At 48.1% G+C, this 19,879-nt stretch overlaps 1 protein-coding gene across 2 annotated transcripts in view; it reads left to right on the forward strand.

The window, feature by feature from the left end:
* Window positions 1–19,879, forward strand: part of LOC144729603 (uncharacterized) — a 63,595-nt gene that overhangs the window by 25,952 nt on the left and 17,764 nt on the right. For both annotated transcript variants that reach the window (XM_078609974.1, XM_078609975.1), the window contains exons 5-20: window positions 510–634; window positions 1,585–1,716; window positions 2,745–2,766; window positions 3,471–3,559; window positions 8,320–8,397; window positions 8,900–9,010; window positions 9,309–9,380; window positions 11,215–11,319; window positions 11,839–11,961; window positions 13,394–13,454; window positions 14,502–14,557; window positions 14,794–14,884; window positions 16,032–16,170; window positions 16,738–16,839; window positions 18,892–18,952; window positions 19,072–19,107. In XM_078609974.1, coding sequence (XP_078466100.1) covers window positions 510–634; window positions 1,585–1,716; window positions 2,745–2,766; window positions 3,471–3,559; window positions 8,320–8,397; window positions 8,900–9,010; window positions 9,309–9,380; window positions 11,215–11,319; window positions 11,839–11,961; window positions 13,394–13,454; window positions 14,502–14,557; window positions 14,794–14,884; window positions 16,032–16,170; window positions 16,738–16,839; window positions 18,892–18,952; window positions 19,072–19,107 — 1,403 coding nt within the window. The remainder of the gene's footprint in view (window positions 1–509; window positions 635–1,584; window positions 1,717–2,744; window positions 2,767–3,470; window positions 3,560–8,319; window positions 8,398–8,899; window positions 9,011–9,308; window positions 9,381–11,214; window positions 11,320–11,838; window positions 11,962–13,393; window positions 13,455–14,501; window positions 14,558–14,793; window positions 14,885–16,031; window positions 16,171–16,737; window positions 16,840–18,891; window positions 18,953–19,071; window positions 19,108–19,879) is intronic.

Consider the following 19,879-nt stretch of genomic DNA (forward strand, 5'->3'; position numbering starts at 1 on the left):
AATCATCAAGGTGAAAATCTGGCCCGATATTTGGTAAATACTTTAATGCAGGAACATATATATATGGATATTCATTAGCTTGAACCCATTGCAATATTATGAACATTTTATGTTGGCATAGTGTTTTGCTATACCTTTGCACACTGAATCCAAATTAAACCATACTCTTGGTATTTTTCGTGTCAGTTGTGTTAACTGATGCAATGCTTAAAGTATGCATGCAAAATAATTTCCAATGGAGGTGGATGGCTCGGAGGTTGGTGCCGAGCCTCTACCGCTCAGTGCCGGATGGAAATCTTGGCATTTATCGGTGATTAAACTGAGTTCTTAAGTGTCCGTGAGTTGGAAACTTCGGATGCAAGCAGAGCCGGCCCTACTCCCAAGGGAGCTGCAGCTGCCACCGTTTTGATGAAGCGAATCTGCACTGTTATTGCCATAGATTTTGAGGTAAGGCTGTGGTGTTCTTGTAGAGTTTTTTTTTAAGCGATCGGACATTTTTTTTGCTGCAGACAAATTTTCCTGGCTCCCGTCGGACAAAAACGGCACGTTGCCGGATCTCATCCTGCGAATGGATTCTGCCTTCCTCTACGTCAGGGCCTGTGTCCTTCCGTCACTGGGATCGCTGCTTGGAATGGTGAGCTTGACACCCCTGATCACCTTGTTTTTTATAACGACAGCCCTCGACACGCTCCTCACAGATCCATCGGTGGCCGTTCAGTGACCTCACCCCATAAACCTAAATCCAAACGCACGCAACGGCTCCCCCAGGCAGTCATTGCATTGCATTGCACAGCAGCCCTGTACGTCATATGCAGTGCCTGTCACCATCAGTGTCCCGCAGGTTTATGGGTCAGTCTCTGAATACGATCTGGTAAATAATGTTGAGAGAGCTATTAGCCCTGTTTTTCCCAAGCCACCATAAAGGTCACTTCCCCACAAGCGATGGGATAACTTAAACGAAAATCAAACTCACCATGGCAGCTGCAGTCACCTTTTCCACAGATGTAAAATTATAGAATCACACAAATGTGACTGTGATTGCACTGGAGTAGACAGTGCAATCACATTGTGAGTCTGTGGATCACTGCGTGGGGCAGTTTAAAAACTGGTCATGATAAAACGTTTTGTAAAACTGTATTTCTCATCAAGCGCGGTGGTATAAGTTCCTTGAGCTAAGGCGCTCTATAAATATAAAATAAGAAATGTAAGATAGCAAGTGCAGTCATTTTAACATTATGAGCAAGTGCAGTCTCCGACTCTTTTATCCACTCTCCCTCTGGCGCCATTTCCCGAAACGTCGCCTGTAAAGTGTTTTTCATTTTAAGGCCACAACGTGATTGACGAATCACATTGAGGCCTTACTGGCAACATCAAGGCAGCAGCATCGTAGACTAAAATGTACAGGTCTATGGGTCTCTGTGCAAACTCGCGCCTGACGCACTCGTCTTCGAACATTTCACGTGGACAGTTGCTCCTCAATGAATATCCGTACGGGAGAATAGGAAGAGGAACCCTGGGCCCAGCTATCACCCAGTGGTCTTGCCGTGAATTGCGAGCAACTCCCTCATGCTGCGTTCTCCGCAGGTGGCTTCTCAGCTCCCGGCCGAGTGGCGACCCGGACCCAGCTACCATGGCGTGCCCTGGGACGTCGTGGCCACGGGACTGTGCCTGGGCATCGCCTTCTCACTCGCCTTTCTCTGGAGGCTCATCTGCGTGGTGGGTTCCAGACGTGGTGCGAAAGCAGCACGTTGTAGGACGTAGCCCCCCCCGCCCTCTCTGCTCTTCCATCCCATCCTGGCCGACGCACCTTCAATTGGAAGTTGCGGTGCAAAGTAGGCTGGTTTAGAGAGAAAGTCATGGGGTTGTTTTTTAATACCCTACAGCAGTGGTTCTTAACCTGGGGTACACGTGCACCTCCTGGGGGTGGGAGACATGGCAGATTTTTTTCGAAGGTAAATCATCGAAACACAAATTAAGCACGGGCACATAAGTACAACTACTTTCATGAAACCTATGTGTTTATTAACATTATACATTTTTTTTACGATTGATAACCAAAGGGGTTGAAGGCTGCAGTAAAGGTTAAGAACCACCGATATACAGACTTGGGTGTTTAGTGTGTACAAGGCACAATTGAACGGGTTGTTGATTTTGAAAACAAACATTTCACAAGACGCTTGGAGGCAATTTTATTGTGAACGGTGATATACACCGTGCTGCACCACCGATTAGCACGGTTGGCTATGAAAGAAGTTCACCATACATATACGCATACACGAGAAACTCGATTAATAATTACATTCCCTTTTAATTCTCACAATGAAAAGAAGTGTGACCTCATTATTTATCGCTTTGAATATGCCCAGCGTTGTACGGGAGAGTTTGAAATGCCATTTGGCTACCATGCCCAATGTCAGTTTGCCCTGAGAGGCGCATTGTGTCTGTGATGATCTTGGTTGAGGCAGCGTAGCTCATAAGTGACATTTGTGAAATTAGCGGGATATGGAGTAATCGCAAAAACGCGCGTGCACATTCACACATCCATAATGGTTGAGCTCTGAATGTCTCCTGTAGATTTCCTTCACAGCAGTCTCCTTCCATGTCGGTGCATGCTGAGAGACATGTCGGACAGCGTGCCGAAGCGCACGCGGTACAACCGGAAAATGCTTGGGAGCGCCAGTGACAGTTGTTGCATGTTTGTTGCCTGATCTGAACTAACTTTGGCTTTCTTTCTTTGTTGACAGTTTCAAAACAGAAGATATCTACGTAAGTATTGCTTCTCCAAAATTGTAAAAATAAAATTTTGCTCGTTTGTAATTCATTGATTAAGTAAGTTCACCTCACCTTCCAGACCCTATTTTAAACACTCAACGTTTGGACATTTAGCAACTGCAGTGCACTGTGCTGTCTTCGAGAATAGGCTGCAAATCGTGCGTGCACACATATATAGCAACGGCAGTTTCACCGCTTAATAATTCTCGAAACGTTTTTGCCGAACGGATCAAACTAATTTGAAAGAGTGAAATACTATCTGCTGATGAAAACCTAAGTCCGTCGAGGCTGTGAGAGATTGCAACGGCTTGTGGGGAGGCCCTCATCCACCAGTGGATCGAACATGGCTGACTTTGATGGCAGTGGTGGTTTAAATGATGATTGACGCTATTGATAGCTGGGCCACCTTCACCGGACAACCAAAATTTTAATGGTTGTATTTATTCTGTGTCGTCACCGGTGATTGACCATCATCAACCTGCTGCACCCGAGGACGTGTTTTAATCCACGAGCGGTCGCTTGGATCCGAGCGCAAAATCTCGCCGCCCGAGCCGCACAGCTGCTTCTGAAACAATTTGGTTTAGAGGTGCAAGTCAAATTACGAGACGCGTGCCATTGCGTTATGTTTTTCCCACCCTCGTTTCGCGTTCGATCGGCGGACCCCTCCCCCCAATGTTTTCTGGTGGGGGTTGCCGCAGGGAGGGAAGCCCGACACATCCAGACGGTCAAGACTGTTCTGGAGGAGAAACACGAGCTGGCAGAGCGACTCGCAAATGCGAGGAAAGAGGTGAGGGGGGGGTGGGGTTTACGAGTTGTGGCGTAGCTATCCAGTGAGCAGCGGGCAGTGCAGATGCATCGCGGAGGCCCAGGGGCTGGAGGGGCCCCAGCACTGGGATACCGGGGGTGGGGGGGGGGGGCGTGGGGGGGGAGAAATTGGACAGGGGAGGGGGGACCCCATTTCACGTGATGTCTGCAAACCAAATAGTATTGACGGAGTAGTGTTTGTGTGTACATGCATCGGCTGCGATGACGCACATTTGGGAGCACATGAAACGCATCTGCCAATCATCTCGGTTAACCGGGTCTGTACCGTGACATCCTGGCAGCGAGCCTTTGACACTTCACATGCCCTCAAAGCGCACCTATGCTACCGCAAGTGCCGTGGTGACGTTGCTACCACTCGGTCGAATGGCTAAGTGTCGTGCGGGGGGGAAGGAGAGGGCTTGGTCTAGTGGTTCAGGCACTGTTAGAAAATCCTGGTGACCTGCATTCAATTCCCGGCAACGCACACCATCGGTGACATCTGAACTCATCTCGGGCAACTCCAAAGTTGATTCGGCTATAATTGAATACCTGGTGCGGTGTCTATTAAGCCCTATCCCGTGCCGAGACGTCTGCAAGTTGCAGGGTGCGGGATCCCGTTCACCGCTGAATCTCGGAACGTGTGAGCTGTTAACCTAAACTTTATTTAGAGAGGCGTAGCGCCGTTGTTTTTGAAGACATTGTACTCACCGCAGAGAACTGTAGCTCCACGATCGCACTCTACGATCGCTGGCGCCAAACTGCGCCACACGCCCTCCCGCATGGCCTTGTGGGAGCCTCGGTACTTCTTCCGACCTGAAGACGTACCGATAATGATATTTTATAATTGGTTCTTTACCCTTCTATCTGGCAACAAAACTGACACCTTTTTACAAGGAGTCATGTTTGCATAGACCGCAATACCTGCAGTCATAATACAAACAAAAGAACATAACTCTGATAATGTGCACTGTCCTTGAAGTTGATTGGTCCACACCCGAGACAGCTTTCCTTAGAGCCTAGTCTCATATGGGTTGGACCAGATGACGCCAAAAGGCGCACAACTCAAGGACAATGCACCATCAGAGTTTGAGAGCTCGGGGCAAGCATCTACACTATGGGAACCTCATTTGCCAGTAAAAATATGATAATTGGTTCTTTACCCTTCTATCTGGCAACAAAACTGACACCTTTTTACAAGGAGTCATGTTTGCATAGACCGCAATACCTGCAGTCATAATACAAACAAAAGAACATAACTCTGATAATGTGCACTGTCCTTGAAGTTGATTGGTCCACACCCGAGACAGCTTTCCTTAGAGCCTAGTCTCATATGGGTTGGACCAGATGACGCCAAAAGGCGCACAACTCAAGGACAATGCACCATCAGAGTTTGAGAGCTCGGGGCAAGCATCTACACTATGGGAACCTCATTTGCCAGTAAAAATATGATAATTGGTTCTTTACCCTTCTATCTGGCAACAAAACTGACACCTTTTTACAAGGAGTCATGTTTGCATAGACCGCAATACCTGCAGTCATAATACAAACAAAAGAACATAACTCTGATAATGTGCACTGTCCTTGAAGTTGATTGGTCCACACCCGAGACAGCTTTCCTTAGAGCCTAGTCTCATATGGGTTGGACCAGATGACGCCAAAAGGCGCACAACTCAAGGACAATGCACCATCAGAGTTTGAGAGCTCGGGGCAAGCATCTACACTATGGGAACCTCATTTGCCAGTAAAAATATGATAATTGGTTCTTTACCCTTCTATCTGGCAACAAAACTGACACCTTTTTACAAGGAGTCATGTTTGCATAGACCGCAATACCTGCAGTCATAATACAAACAAAAGAACATAACTCTGATAATGTGCACTGTCCTTGAAGTTGATTGGTCCACACCCGAGACAGCTTTCCTTAGAGCCTAGTCTCATATGGGTTGGACCAGATGACGCCAAAAGGCGCACAACTCAAGGACAATGCACCATCAGAGTTTGAGAGCTCGGGGCAAGCATCTACACTATGGGAACCTCATTTGCCAGTAAAAATATGATAATTGGTTCTTTACCCTTCTATCTGGCAACAAAACTGACACCTTTTTACAAGGAGTCATGTTTGCATAGACCGCAATACCTGCAGTCATAATACAAACAAAAGAACATAACTCTGATAATGTGCACTGTCCTTGAAGTTGATTGGTCCACACCCGAGACAGCTTTCCTTAGAGCCTAGTCTCATATGGGTTGGACCAGATGACGCCAAAAGGCGCACAACTCAAGGACAATGCACCATCAGAGTTTGAGAGCTCGGGGCAAGCATCTACACTATGGGAACCTCATTTGCCAGTAAAAATATGATAATTGGTTCTTTACCCTTCTATCTGGCAACAAAACTGACACCTTTTTACAAGGAGTCATGTTTGCATAGACCGCAATACCTGCAGTCATAATACAAACAAAAGAACATAACTCTGATAATGTGCACTGTCCTTGAAGTTGATTGGTCCACACCCGAGACAGCTTTCCTTAGAGCCTAGTCTCATATGGGTTGGACCAGATGACGCCAAAAGGCGCACAACTCAAGGACAATGCACCATCAGAGTTTGAGAGCTCGGGGCAAGCATCTACACTATGGGAACCTCATTTGCCAGTAAAAATATGATAATTGGTTCTTTACCCTTCTATCTGGCAACAAAACTGACACCTTTTTACAAGGACAGTGCACATTATCAGAGTTATGTTCTTTTGTTTGTATTATGACTGCAGGTATTGCGGTCTATGCAAACATGACTCCTTGTAAAAAGGTGTCAGTTTTGTTGCCAGATAGAAGGGTAAAGAACCAATTATCATATTTTTACTGGCAAATGAGGTTCCCATAGTGTAGATGCTTGCCCCGAGCTCTCAAACTCTGATGGTGCATTGTCCTTGAGTTGTGCGCCTTTTGGCGTCATCTGGTCCAACCCATATGAGACTAGGCTCTAAGGAAAGCTGTCTCGGGTGTGGACCAATCAACTTCAAGGACAGTGCACATTATCAGAGTTATGTTCTTTTGTTTGTATTATGACTGCAGGTATTGCGGTCTATGCAAACATGACTCCTTGTAAAAAGGTGTCAGTTTTGTTGCCAGATAGAAGGGTAAAGAACCAATTATCATATTTTTACTGGCAAATGAGGTTCCCATAGTGTAGATGCTTGCCCCGAGCTCTCAAACTCTGATGGTGCATTGTCCTTGAGTTGTGCGCCTTTTGGCGTCATCTGGTCCAACCCATATGAGACTAGGCTCTAAGGAAAGCTGTCTCGGGTGTGGACCAATCAACTTCAAGGACAGTGCACATTATCAGAGTTATGTTCTTTTGTTTGTATTATGACTGCAGGTATTGCGGTCTATGCAAACATGACTCCTTGTAAAAAGGTGTCAGTTTTGTTGCCAGATAGAAGGGTAAAGAACCAATTATCATATTTTTACTGGCAAATGAGGTTCCCATAGTGTAGATGCTTGCCCCGAGCTCTCAAACTCTGATGGTGCATTGTCCTTGAGTTGTGCGCCTTTTGGCGTCATCTGGTCCAACCCATATGAGACTAGGCTCTAAGGAAAGCTGTCTCGGGTGTGGACCAATCAACTTCAAGGACAGTGCACATTATCAGAGTTATGTTCTTTTGTTTGTATTATGACTGCAGGTATTGCGGTCTATGCAAACATGACTCCTTGTAAAAAGGTGTCAGTTTTGTTGCCAGATAGAAGGGTAAAGAACCAATTATCATATTTTTACTGGCAAATGAGGTTCCCATAGTGTAGATGCTTGCCCCGAGCTCTCAAACTCTGATGGTGCATTGTCCTTGAGTTGTGCGCCTTTTGGCGTCATCTGGTCCAACCCATATGAGACTAGGCTCTAAGGAAAGCTGTCTCGGGTGTGGACCAATCAACTTCAAGGACAGTGCACATTATCAGAGTTATGTTCTTTTGTTTGTATTATGACTGCAGGTATTGCGGTCTATGCAAACATGACTCCTTGTAAAAAGGTGTCAGTTTTGTTGCCAGATAGAAGGGTAAAGAACCAATTATCATATTTTTACTGGCAAATGAGGTTCCCATAGTGTAGATGCTTGCCCCGAGCTCTCAAACTCTGATGGTGCATTGTCCTTGAGTTGTGCGCCTTTTGGCGTCATCTGGTCCAACCCATATGAGACTAGGCTCTAAGGAAAGCTGTCTCGGGTGTGGACCAATCAACTTCAAGGACAGTGCACATTATCAGAGTTATGTTCTTTTGTTTGTATTATGACTGCAGGTATTGCGGTCTATGCAAACATGACTCCTTGTAAAAAGGTGTCAGTTTTGTTGCCAGATAGAAGGGTAAAGAACCAATTATCATATTTTTACTGGCAAATGAGGTTCCCATAATGATATTTTATTTTAGTTTTTTTTTCCGTTTCGATGACGTGCACGCACGTCGTCAGAATGGCAAGGGGGTACTCAGCACTGGGAAGACAAAAGCAGCAGGGAGTGGTGCCAGCCACACCATCCACCTTCTTGTGCTGTCCCGACCTTATCCAGTCATGTCCTATGAAGAAAGGCCACTGCCCGAGATGTTGTCCACTATATACTTATGCTTTAAGAGCACAGTGTTATTGACGGATGCGATGTTTCTTTAATCGTCATTTATTAAGCAAGGCGCTCGCTGACGGCACTGGGCTCCAATGGTGTGCGAGTCTTAACGAGAGATCTTCATCTTTGTCTGAAAGATCCATGGGAAAGCGAGCTCGCTGGACGGCATTCTGGAGGGGTCGAAAGGCAGCCAGCAGGCCATCGCCAAGCTGCAGGTGAGCAGTCTCGGTGGACATCGCTGGGCTATGGTAAGGGCGCAGCCCTGAAATCGCTTATTCGTGCCATGAGCTGAGCCTGAGCAAGGCCTTGTCTGAGCCGCTCGCGCGTCTTTGAAAGCAACCGAGCGGTCGAAGCCAGAGCCCGGTCCCGATTTAAGATAATACGGCCCTGAGGATTGGCAAGCGGCCGACGTTGCACTGTGCGCGCCGTGCTCGCTGTGTGCATCGTGCTAGTGGTGTGCTGTGTGCAACGTGCTCGCTGAGGATTGTGTACTATGTGTACCGTGCGAAATGCTAGCTGTGTACTGTGTGCTGTGCGCACTGTGGGTCGTGCTATTGGTGTGCTGTGTGCTGTGCGCACTGTGGGTCGTGCTAGCGGTGTGCTGTGTGCTGTGCATGTGTCGTACTTGCGGGTGTGTGTACTGTGTGATGTGCATGTGTCGTACTTACCGGTGTGTGTGCTGTTCTCTGACGTGCTGCCGCCGACGCCTGTGCTCAGACGGAGCACAAAGAGCTGCAGGAGAACATCTGCGAGCGACGCAGCGAAATGGAGGTGATCCGACGCAGCCTCGAGTCAATGCAGCAGCATTGGGAGCAGCAGCATTCTTTGGTACGGCATTCCAGTGCGGTACACTGCAACGCGGTACATTGCGATGCAGCACAATGCTGTAGACTAGAATGTGGTATGCTACAAAGCAGCACGATACGATGCAGTACACCAGGATGCAGTACACCAGGATGCAGTACACCAGAATGCAGTACACCAGAATGCAGTATGCTACAATGCGTTATACTACAATTGAGTTCTACAATGCGATACACTGCAACGCGACACGGTACGCAGCAACGCGCCACACTGCAACGCTGTACACCACAACCCATTGACGAGGGCGGTGTTGACGTTACAGAAACTGCGGCTGCAGCGCAGCACGGAGAGCGTGGAGCAGACACTCGGCTCGCTGAAAGCAGAGCTCGAGGCGGTGAGTTTGGTGTTTGCGCAACGCGCGCGGTGGGATCGCCGCAACAACGAGACGTTACAAACGGGCTGGAGCGGTGGCACAGCGGTTAGCGCGGCGCGTTGCCCTACGGGCCAGTTGGCTCGAGTTGGAGAGCCGACGACGACTAAGATTTTTCGATTTAAAGCTTTCGTGACTGCAGGGATTCATCTTCTTGGTTCTTTCGGTAAAGTCACGTAGAATGGAAATAATAAAATGATAAAAATAAAACATAATAAAATACAATTCTCACGACGTTTCGGCCACAACGCAAGCAGCCGTCCTCAGGTGGAGAATAGGTCTGTCGAGAAGACAGAGTCTGAATGACTCTGACTCTGTCTTGAATTGTATTTTATTATGTTTTATTTTTATTATTTTATTATTTCCATTCTAAGTGACTTTACCGAAAGAACCAAGAAGATGACGACTAGGATGTTGGATCCCTGGCCATGGCTAACATCGCTGGTGGGTGATGTCAGTGGGCAGGCCGTGTGTGCCGTTGCTGCCCGACAGCAGCGGGCACCACACAGGCACCGAGAGCCCCCTTGTGGCCAAGTCGGTGTGGGGAAAGTAACTGGAATATACTCTTTGGTTCTTTCGGTAAAGTCACGTAGGTATAAAATAAATTAAATCACGATGTTTCGATTGCAACACAAGCAATCATCATCAGGTGATGATTGAAAAAAGTGGCGGTTTTTTCAAAATAATTTTTGCTGTGGTTTTCACACCTGATGATGATTGCTTGTGTTGCAATCGAAACGTCGTGAGAATTAAATAGTTTTATTTGTATTATTTTATTATTTCCCTTCTACGTGACTTCACCGAAAGAACCAAGAATATGAATCCCTGCAGTCACGAAAGTTTAAATCGAAAAATACTTGACCTACATATATCTCTTCTTGGTTCTTTCGGTAAAGTCACGTAGAAGGGAAGTAATAAAATAATACAAATAAAACATAATAAAATAATTCTCACGACGTTTCGGCCACAACGCAAGCAGCCGTCCTCAGGTGAAGAAACAGGTCTGTTGAGGACGGCTGCTTGCGTTGTGGCCGAAACGTCGTGAGAATTGTATTTTATGTTTTATTTTTATTGTTTTATTACTTCCCTTCTACGTGACTTCACCGAAAGAACCAAGAATATGAATCCCTGCAGTCACGAAAGCTTGAAATCAAAATTTTATTGCCTTTGTAATAATATTTGCCTTTTGGCATTCTTTGGTCTAACACTGGTGAGACTAGGCCACAAAGAAGGCTGTCTCTGGTATAGGCCAATCAGTTTCAAGGACAATGCAATCTTTATCAAAGCATGTTTGCATGTTTTACCACAATCATGTGTGGTTCATGCAGACTTAATTTGTTGTGATAATTAGTGTCTATTTGGTGTTTGTATGTCGAGAGTGGTAGTGTAGCGGTAAGCGCACTGCTCTACGAACCCGGCAACCCGAATTCAATTCCCGCTCATGGCCGACGCCAGTGACGATTATCTGAACCGATTCGAGGCATGCTCCCCTAGGTCGACTCAGCCTCAAATGAGTACCTGGTGCAGTGTGTAAACATCGCCACTGGGGAGACAAAGGCGTTCGGGCATGGTGCTGGCCACCTACCCCCTCGTGTACCTTGCCGGAATTCATAGGTGCTCGCGAACAGCACTTGCCCCAACGGTCTGTTTAGGCTATAGGGGGGGGATCTTTGCCTTTATCTTTTTTTCCAACCGGAAAGGCTAAAGCATGTTACGTTTTTTTTTCATCGTCTTGATACCGGCAAAAAGGGTCCCGTGGATAAGCGGCATCTTGTTGTTGTTGTTGTCCCCATTGCAGGTCCTGTCTCGGGTTGGCACCGCCAACAGCAACAACGACAAGATGGTGGCCAAGCTGGTCAAAATGGAGAAGGAGAATGAGCAGCTGCAACGCAGCAACCAGCGGGTGGGCTGAACCGCAAGGCCGTTAACTCGTCTCCCAAACCCCAGCGGCCACCGGCAGCGAGTCGCGCGCGCACGTGGACGCTTAAACAAAACCCTTCGGGACAGGCTTCTGGCAAATGATGCAGTTTGTGAGCGTATAGTTTCTAGTTTCTATCAAGGTGCCCGGTGTCTGTTCCGGGTGAGGAGAGCACACTTTGCGAGCGCTTGTATGTTTGGTAATCGTTAAATGATTCGATTTAGCGCGGTTGGCCACGTATGGTGCAAAAGAAGTTCAACGTTCACGCAACGTGTAGATCCTTACACTCGCCGATACACGCATCGAGTCGCATGTATGAAATTTTTCAACGAAAGCAAATTGCGTGCCGATGCAAGCTTCAGAGAAGCAGAGCGAATAATGCATAGCCGACGAGGGTAGGGTAAATAAAATATAACGGCGAATGACAAGAGTAAAAACGTGATTGAAAGGTAATAATGCATTCACGATTTGTAATTGTGGGCGTCTTGACCGTTGAATGTGCAGCTGGAGGAGGAGGTGGAGCTCTGCGACACGTCGGTTGGGGAGCTGACGGAGACCTTGCACGCGGAGAGGCAGACGCAGAAGAGCCTGGAGGAGGCCGTGGCCTTCAAGCAGAATGAGGTGGAGGTGAGGAGACCTGGCAACTCAACAAATGCGAGCAGTCACAATGAAAGGTTTTCTTTTGGGTTCGATCGCGTTAATGTAAACGTGTCCGTTACACACCACCACCACCACCGCTCCGTCACAGCCCCGACACAGCCAATCAGTTCGGTTTGTCTCGTAAACAAAACTTGCCAATTCGTTACTGCTTCAGCACACCGGTGTGTTTTGAGAGTTAATCCACGACATTTACAATTTGAACTTTTGTTCCGTTATCTTTGTCGTTGTCCATGTATCTGATCAGTATGTTGTAACTGGCAATATTGTGCTGATTAAAACTTTCCTCGTTATGGATGACAATTTACAGTAATGTATAATAATTAATAATTGCAGTAATAATTAAACAATATATTGATTTCGACGAAGTAATATTTTCAAAAGAATCTAACTTTGTGGAAAATCTAGCAAAGTTATCCAACATTGTAATGAATGGGTTTGGTGGGTCCATGGACACAGTTAATTTGAATCGATGGCTTGCTCTGTAAATGCTCATTGATTGATCTAAACGGCTCATCCTCCCAACCTAATTACATTCCTAGGCACTCACCCAAGATAAGTGCAAGTTTATCGTGTCTAGCAAATTAATTGTTTCAGTCCAGTTGCCAATGACTGCACACAAAGTCAATCAAATTAGTACCACTTGGTGGCTAGTCATGGGTGGCTGTGCTATGGAAATTGACTGGTTTCTACCATAGAAATGTGGAATTTAAATCCCTGGCACAAGGTTACCAATGAAGATCGATCGGCACCAGCCAGGGGGAAGGACTTTTAGCATCGTGGCAGATGTGTAGTGAACTACTATGGACAGACACGTTAGGAGGGCCACCTCATGTTTGTTAAGAGAGGGGCCTTATTTAAAGGGTGCAAGATGTAGTTGTTGGCTCCTTCTTCATCGTGGGCCGGAGGGTCACCGTGAGGCTCTGGTGTCGTGTCGTGAGAGTTGGGGGTCATTTTCACCTCCCCACAAAGAGTTGACGAACTGTCACAATTTAGGTTGGCAATTCGATTTAAGAGCGAGTTCCCTTTCCTCTCGTTTGTATTACTTTTCCGTTTTCCCCCATTTTGTTGGACTAATTGCTGCACTCTTGTTTAATCCGATGCATATTATCATCTGTACGTACGTACATTCAACTTCATTCTGCACCATACGGAGCCAACCATGTTAATTGGAGGTGGGGGGGAAGGACAACAAGCTAAACACAAAAAATCATCAGCAAAGGCTCGGTTTCAATTCATTAACCAGTCAGCCAAACCATGGCACGTGGGCCTGTCCCATGACCTCCTCGGAGTGCACCTGTCCTGGCACAGGCGCCGTGGTGACGTCACCGCCACTTAGTCGTCGCGAACGGCGGCTGTTGTTGTTATAATCGTGATGACGAGCGCATTGTGTTTGTCGCAGGCCATGACCGCGTGCCTAAACCAGCTCAAGGACCTCGGAGTGGACTCGGAAAGTTTGGATGGTACGAGTGACCTTCACGTTCAATTTCCTTAAGGGAACGGATTGGATTATCGTCCTTCCCTCCCCGTATTAAGCTTTCACGCTCGCGGTCCCCGCTTGCGTGGGGGGCGGTGAGCCCGAATGTCCCCGCCCCCCCCCCCCTCGTTAAGCCCTTGGCATGCCGGTCTCTGATTTTTGCTCGCACGGAGGAGAGTTTCTCTAGCCCCCCGCCCAACCCGCCCCATTATATTGTCATCAGTGCTTTGTAATGAACTCGCACGTCAACGATTCGCAATGAAACAAACAAGGAAACAAAGTTTGAACAAACAAAACACCGCCCTTGCACACAACACGTATGTGTGTTGATCTTTCACACCGTTCGTAGCTAACGTGCCAATAGAAGGTGCAGGGGAGGGACACCAAATGAAACGCAAACAGCAGTTTTTTCTAGGAATGAGTTTTCAGTCTTTATTTAGAAAGCAACCTGGGCCTGGCGCCGCCTGTCAAGCGGACTGGAGCGCAATTTGATTTCCGCTCGAGAATTTCTGCACGAAAAAAATATTCTAGAGGGCACTGTGCATGGCTGATTGTGTGATCATTGTGAATCGTTAAGCGACGTATTAATAGGTGTGACGATAAATAATTGAACAGTAACACTTAATTTATTTTCTTTCTACGTGACTTTACCGAAAGAACCAAAAAGTAACACTTAATTTAACACTTTCTCAAGTTCATCAGTAATTGCAATGAAAATGTATCTCTTAAACTTCAGACGAGCTCAGCTCCGTAAACGAGTCGCTACAGAGCACGAAGCAATGCCATGGTGGTTCGGAAGAGACCTGTAATTCCGTGACTGAAGCCAGAACAATCTAGCGATACGGACGCACTATCTACTTTTCATCTGTCACTTGCAAATTGTCATTCTTTTTTATTCTCAAGGGTAAAGTTTCCAGGCAGCCTATAACTGTCTGCCACGCCATTACAAAAACCGTCACCGTACGATCGGCGTGCGTTGAATGTTTTTCATGAACGTTGACAATTAACTCGTGTTCCATTTTATCACTTGCAGAATCTGAAAAACGGAAGCAGAAACAGAAACTTCAAGAGCTCATGGATGTCTCTAAGGTGAGTGATTACATGTGCCCACGTGTTCACGTAACTGCGATATTCATGGCTCCAAATCCCATGCTTTTACCAGCGCTCGAAGCCGGTTCTGAAGTAGAGCGCCTTTTCATGATCTCGGCTGCTTTAACCCTTTTCTATTCCGATGACGTACGTACGTGTACGTCATTGGCTGAACGATGCAGACGCGTCGTTTGCGCGTTGAAATCCGAGATGGTAATGACGTCGCGCTTCCCCAGGTGAACGTGATGCTCAGGGTGGTCGAGGAGGAGATCGAGGAGTACGGATCCCTCCTCCGGGACGAGGTGGCCGCCACGCACAAGCTGGAAGGTGAGCGAGCGCACGACGGCATGGTGAGATCGCCCACCGTCCCGTGTTCAAAGCGGGTACCTACTTTATCGACCCCAGAAGCATGATGGGCTGAGTCAACCGCCCCCCCCCCCACCCCTGAAGCCGCTCAATGTCCCGCTGAGCTACCTTACCAGATTGCTTAGCCATTGCGAATTATTGTTCTGGTTTAAACACGCTCATCCTCTACGAATGTGCAAGCGGCCAGAGCAGTCGCTGGCATTTTACAGATTGTGAATGTTGTGGATTTGCTCTCCAACACGCAGGTGTGCTGTACGTGTAACAAATTGGCCACGTTCTGTTCACGTGACAAACCTTACCAATTGGCCGTGTGCGGGTGGTGGCGGGTAAACGACACATTTATATATTTACCCGATATAACCCAAAACATCTATATTATGGATTCATTGTTATCGCGTCTGCCGTGTTATCTTCACGCACTGGATTGCTGCCAACTCTCAACAATCCGGTTTTATTGCTGCGTCCATTGCATTCATCCAGAAGAGGGCAGTAGAGTCTGCCCTACCAACACGCTGCACCCCGCAGAGTTGTTGGGGAGCTGTGCTGCACAACAGCTCAGTGTTGCGTGATGTTTTCTGTCTCCTTGTGGATTATCTCAAGACTGAGTTTGCTTGTGTGTACGAAATGCAGCCTGCTGTCGTTTGCTCAGATATTCTTTCTCCGTGAGCTTCCGTGCTGCGCCTCATCTCTCATCACATCCACGCTCCTTATACCTTGCTCCAACGCATCCTCGCCTCATCCCACCCTCGGTCTTCCTCTCCTCCTCCTACACTGCGCTGGTGGCATCGCCACAGCTTTTCTCATCCGTGGGTCTCCGTGTGAGTCTGCGAGTCTCTAATCTCCACAAACTCATCTCAGCCACGGGTCTCCGTGCGAGTCTCCACAGCCCTTCTCATTGCATCTTCTTGGTCTCTTCTCAACACGTGCCCAAAGCAAAATTAAGTTGACCGTATCAAACGAGCGATTGATCGCAGCGCTCGTCCGCCACCTTAGCCGGTGGTGAGAAATTCACGTTCCCATTAATTATGCACGGGTTGCGATTTGTCAATCGTTGGGTTTGTTATTCCTTTGCGCAGGCGACTCATTGTCGTCTTTGTTGAAATGCCAGGGACGTTGGAGGCTTACGAGAACAAGAACGCGAGCCTGGCGGCGGAGAAGGGCAACTTGTGCGAGGAGCTGGCGCGCTGCAAGCAGAAGCTGCACATGATGAAGCAGATGTACGAGGAAAAGGAGGTGAAGCTTCAGAGGTAACGGCGCCCTGGCCACACGCAACCCCCCCCCCCCCCCCCTTCGTGTTCGGTATTCCACTTTAAACACCTCCCAGTTAGCACGGTTGGCTACGTATTGGTGTGAAAGAAGTTCAACCCACGCACGTACAGCTTGTTCTCCTATAACGCCGTGTGGTTTTCATAACGCGAATTGGATATATCACGCGATTAATGTATTAGGGAACACGTTTTTCATAACGCGGAAGCGAATTGGATAGAACGCGATTGAGTGAACGGAACTACTTCACGCGAGTAGGAATAGCGGTCGCACGGCTGCCTCGGCCATTGCATCACGCAAGGCAGCGGGATGCTGCTGGATGCTGCTTCTGGATGCTACCCACGCGACTCAGTGTTTGTTCAGCCTGCGTACGCATCTCACGTGTTATTGCAGACCGTGCTTTTTACCCCCTATGTATTATTTATTAAAACGCAATTTTTACTACGACGCAGTGTTTTTCAAGAACGCAACTACTACCGCGTGTTAAAGGAGAAGGGACTGTACTTACCTTCTGTGGTCCGACCACCACCCCCCCCTCCCACCTCCAGGAAGCTCACCCTGGAGGAGACCCACCGCGAGCAGAACAAGGGCAAGCTGTCGGCCGTGGACGAGCGTGTCCTCAAAGCCATCGAGGACGCCAGCATCCACCGGTACGGCAGCGGCTTGCGTTGCCCACGCGGAGACACTCGGCGGGACCTGCGACTCCCCCCCCCCTCCGACCCTTAAGAGACCAAAGCCTCCTGATTTGGCCGGGACCGGTTCCCATTTCGCAAAGGCTGCCCCCGCCCCCATGTCCCAGAGGTCGCAAACGGGTTTTGATTCCTTACCTGTACCCGTACCCGGCCGCACCAGGGTCGCAAATGGGTACCCGTATCTGGCCTGGTACGGGTACCCGTTCCCTACCCGTACCCTACCCGAAATGAGTGACAAACGGCTACTCACCAGTGACTCACGGCCTACCCGTACCCGTACCCGGCCGCACCAGGGTCGCAAACGGCTACCCGTCTTGAATGGAAGCGTTTGTGAAAACTTTGATTTTCGTTTCTCGGGTTTTAAAGTGTCGTGACTTGGCGCTTGACTCGTGAAGTGGGCACGTTAGTCGTGGTTGGTGGCAACCTGAGAAGCGGGCGTAGTTGGCATAATAAGAGTAGGCAGGGCCTGCAAACAGGAGGAGGGGCCAATGTCAGGCCGCTCGGTGTGAGGGGGCTAGCGGTTGTGGGGGCGTGGCTATGTATAAGTGGGTGGAGCTCTAGGTAGGGGCTGCCCGCTCGCCACGCGTCCCGATTGAGCCTTCTGGAAATGTGGTTGATTTACGCCGATGCCTGGTGCTTGCGGATTGTCGCCCTTGCTAAAACACCACACGGAAATGTCTGCCAGTGGTAGGGCTGCGTTCGTTGGCTGTTAAAACAACATTTTTTGATGTTTCAATCAATCGATTGGTCCGATTAAAAGAAAAAGCATGCAATTTGCCTATCACTGATACCAGCATGTATCACCAAACCAAATGGTTCACTGAAATTGTGACTAAGACATAATTTTAGCAGTTTCATTATTTCCTCTAAATATTAATGGTTGCTTTGGCACGTAACGGTGGCGCAGTGGTGAGCACACTGCGCCTGGCAAACCTGAGTAACATCTGTGTCGAGTGATATCACAACCGGTCCTGGGCTCCCCCTCCTTCACCACCTCCATTGACCTGCACGGTGAAGTATGGTCAAACACAAACAAACCCCCGTGACCGACACCGCATGGGGAGCACTTCATGCAGCAGTGGCTAGAACAAGAGCTGTACATTACGTTATTTTACATAGTGTACGTAATTAGTTCGCATGGGCCCCTGCAGCCGCAAGAGGTCGTACTATGCACCAAAGTATAAAGATTAAAAATCAAACGCTTTTGAATCATAACCCCCAAATCCTGATCATTAATTGAATGGGAAGGGTGGCAAGGCATCGAAGGCCTTCACGTAACTGTAATCTATTTTTAGAATGTTATGAACGGGCACCATGGAGGTGACTGGCAGTAGAGGAGGCTTTTAATGCCGTTATCAGAGCACCGAGCCGGCAATGCTGAGATCCGGGGCTTAAATCCCAGCAGTCATCCAACACTTAAAGCAGGTCCCCGGGCGTATCAGCTCAGTCACAAATGAGCCACGACTTAATTTAGTTTGTCTGTTTTTACCTTTATTCAGCCAAGACCACGTTTTGTATTTGCGTGTGTGTATCTATGGGACTTTTTTTTTAGCAAGATCAAAGTATGAAACAATAACATGGGGCCTTTCTTGCCAGTATCAAAGTATAAGAATAGGTTTTACCCTTTCTGGCAATAAAACAGTTGTGTTAAGATGTTCAAACACCAAACAGAAACCTCTTGCAATACATCATGTCTGCATCAACCACGCTTACTTGTGGTGAACATCCAAACAAAAACATTCTTTGGTCATATATGCATTGTGTTTTTTTTAAACTGATTGGTCGACATCAGAGACGGCCTTTCTTCATGGCCTACTCACCACCAGTGTCAGACCAGAGAATGCCAAAAGGTGACCAGTACAAAGGCAATCCAAGTATCAAAGCATTTATAGATCGGGTTGAGCAGTTGTATGTATGTCCTGTTAATCCATACAATACAGACAAGTACGAACCGCATCGACAAGACAACACGGCGTGTAAAATGACCTCCGATGTCGCTCCTTTTTTAAGGCGTAAAGTTGAAGACCTGCGCGAGGAGCTTAACAAAACGGAGAAGAATTACAAAGATCAGGTAAGGATCGCGCGGCGGCTTTGCCACGTGGCTTGAGCTTGATCTGGTATTCCCTTTGATCGCCGTGTGGGCTGTCTCGTGCTCGCACGGCTTTTCATGTTGCTTTCCTCTCGCTGCAGATTTCGACAAACGAGAAGAAGGTTCACGAAAATTGGGTAAGAAGTCTGCGCGCTTGGCGTGCCCGTGTGTTTTTTTTGTTGGTAATGCGGAGTGGCAGCTTAGTGGTCTGGGGGCACCGTGCGTGACCTTTGTTTGATTCCCAAAGTTAATTTTGTTTCGGTCCGTGGAAGTTTCTCGTGCCAATCACTGGCAAAGTAACGAATGAAATAAAACTATCGCGGCGCAGAAGACGTTCGGCGCCGAGAGCCGCGCGCGTAAAACCTTGCGGCGGCAGTTCTGCGAGCGGGAGCGTCTGGAGATGGCGCCAAGCAGGTTGGAGATCGATCGTCCGCGGTGTGTTCAACTTTGCGTGCCAACGTTACGTTTCGCCCAACAACACAAGAGAGACGACGGTGACGACGGATCAAAAAAGTTATAATGCGCACGAGAGAGCACAGACGAGACAAAATCCCATCGCTTCACGAATCGAATCGTAGGGAGCGAATTTTACCAATGTCGAGAGACATTGGGCCCAGCAGTGGGATGCGGTGCCAGACTTGTCGAAATGCGCAGGGGGTTGTGCAATCTGACCAGCGCACACAAGGTCGGAGGAGGCCACAAGTGTTGCCGGCCCTCGAAGAGTGGGGGGCGGGGGGGGGGGGAAATTGTACAGGGCCCCTACTTCATTGCTTGCACCGTGGCCCACGCACCGGTGGGGGATGGTTTATTCTCATCGGAGCTCGCGGGCTGAGGATACCCAGTCAACGGGCTAGGAGGGCCCAGTCACTAGGCTAGGGGAGCCCAGTCACCGTGCTACGAAGAGTGACG

Source organism: Lampetra planeri, chromosome 33, assembly GCF_965212315.1.
Source record: "Lampetra planeri chromosome 33, kcLamPlan1.2.h2, whole genome shotgun sequence".
Lineage (NCBI taxonomy): Eukaryota > Metazoa > Chordata > Hyperoartia > Petromyzontiformes > Petromyzontidae > Lampetra > Lampetra planeri.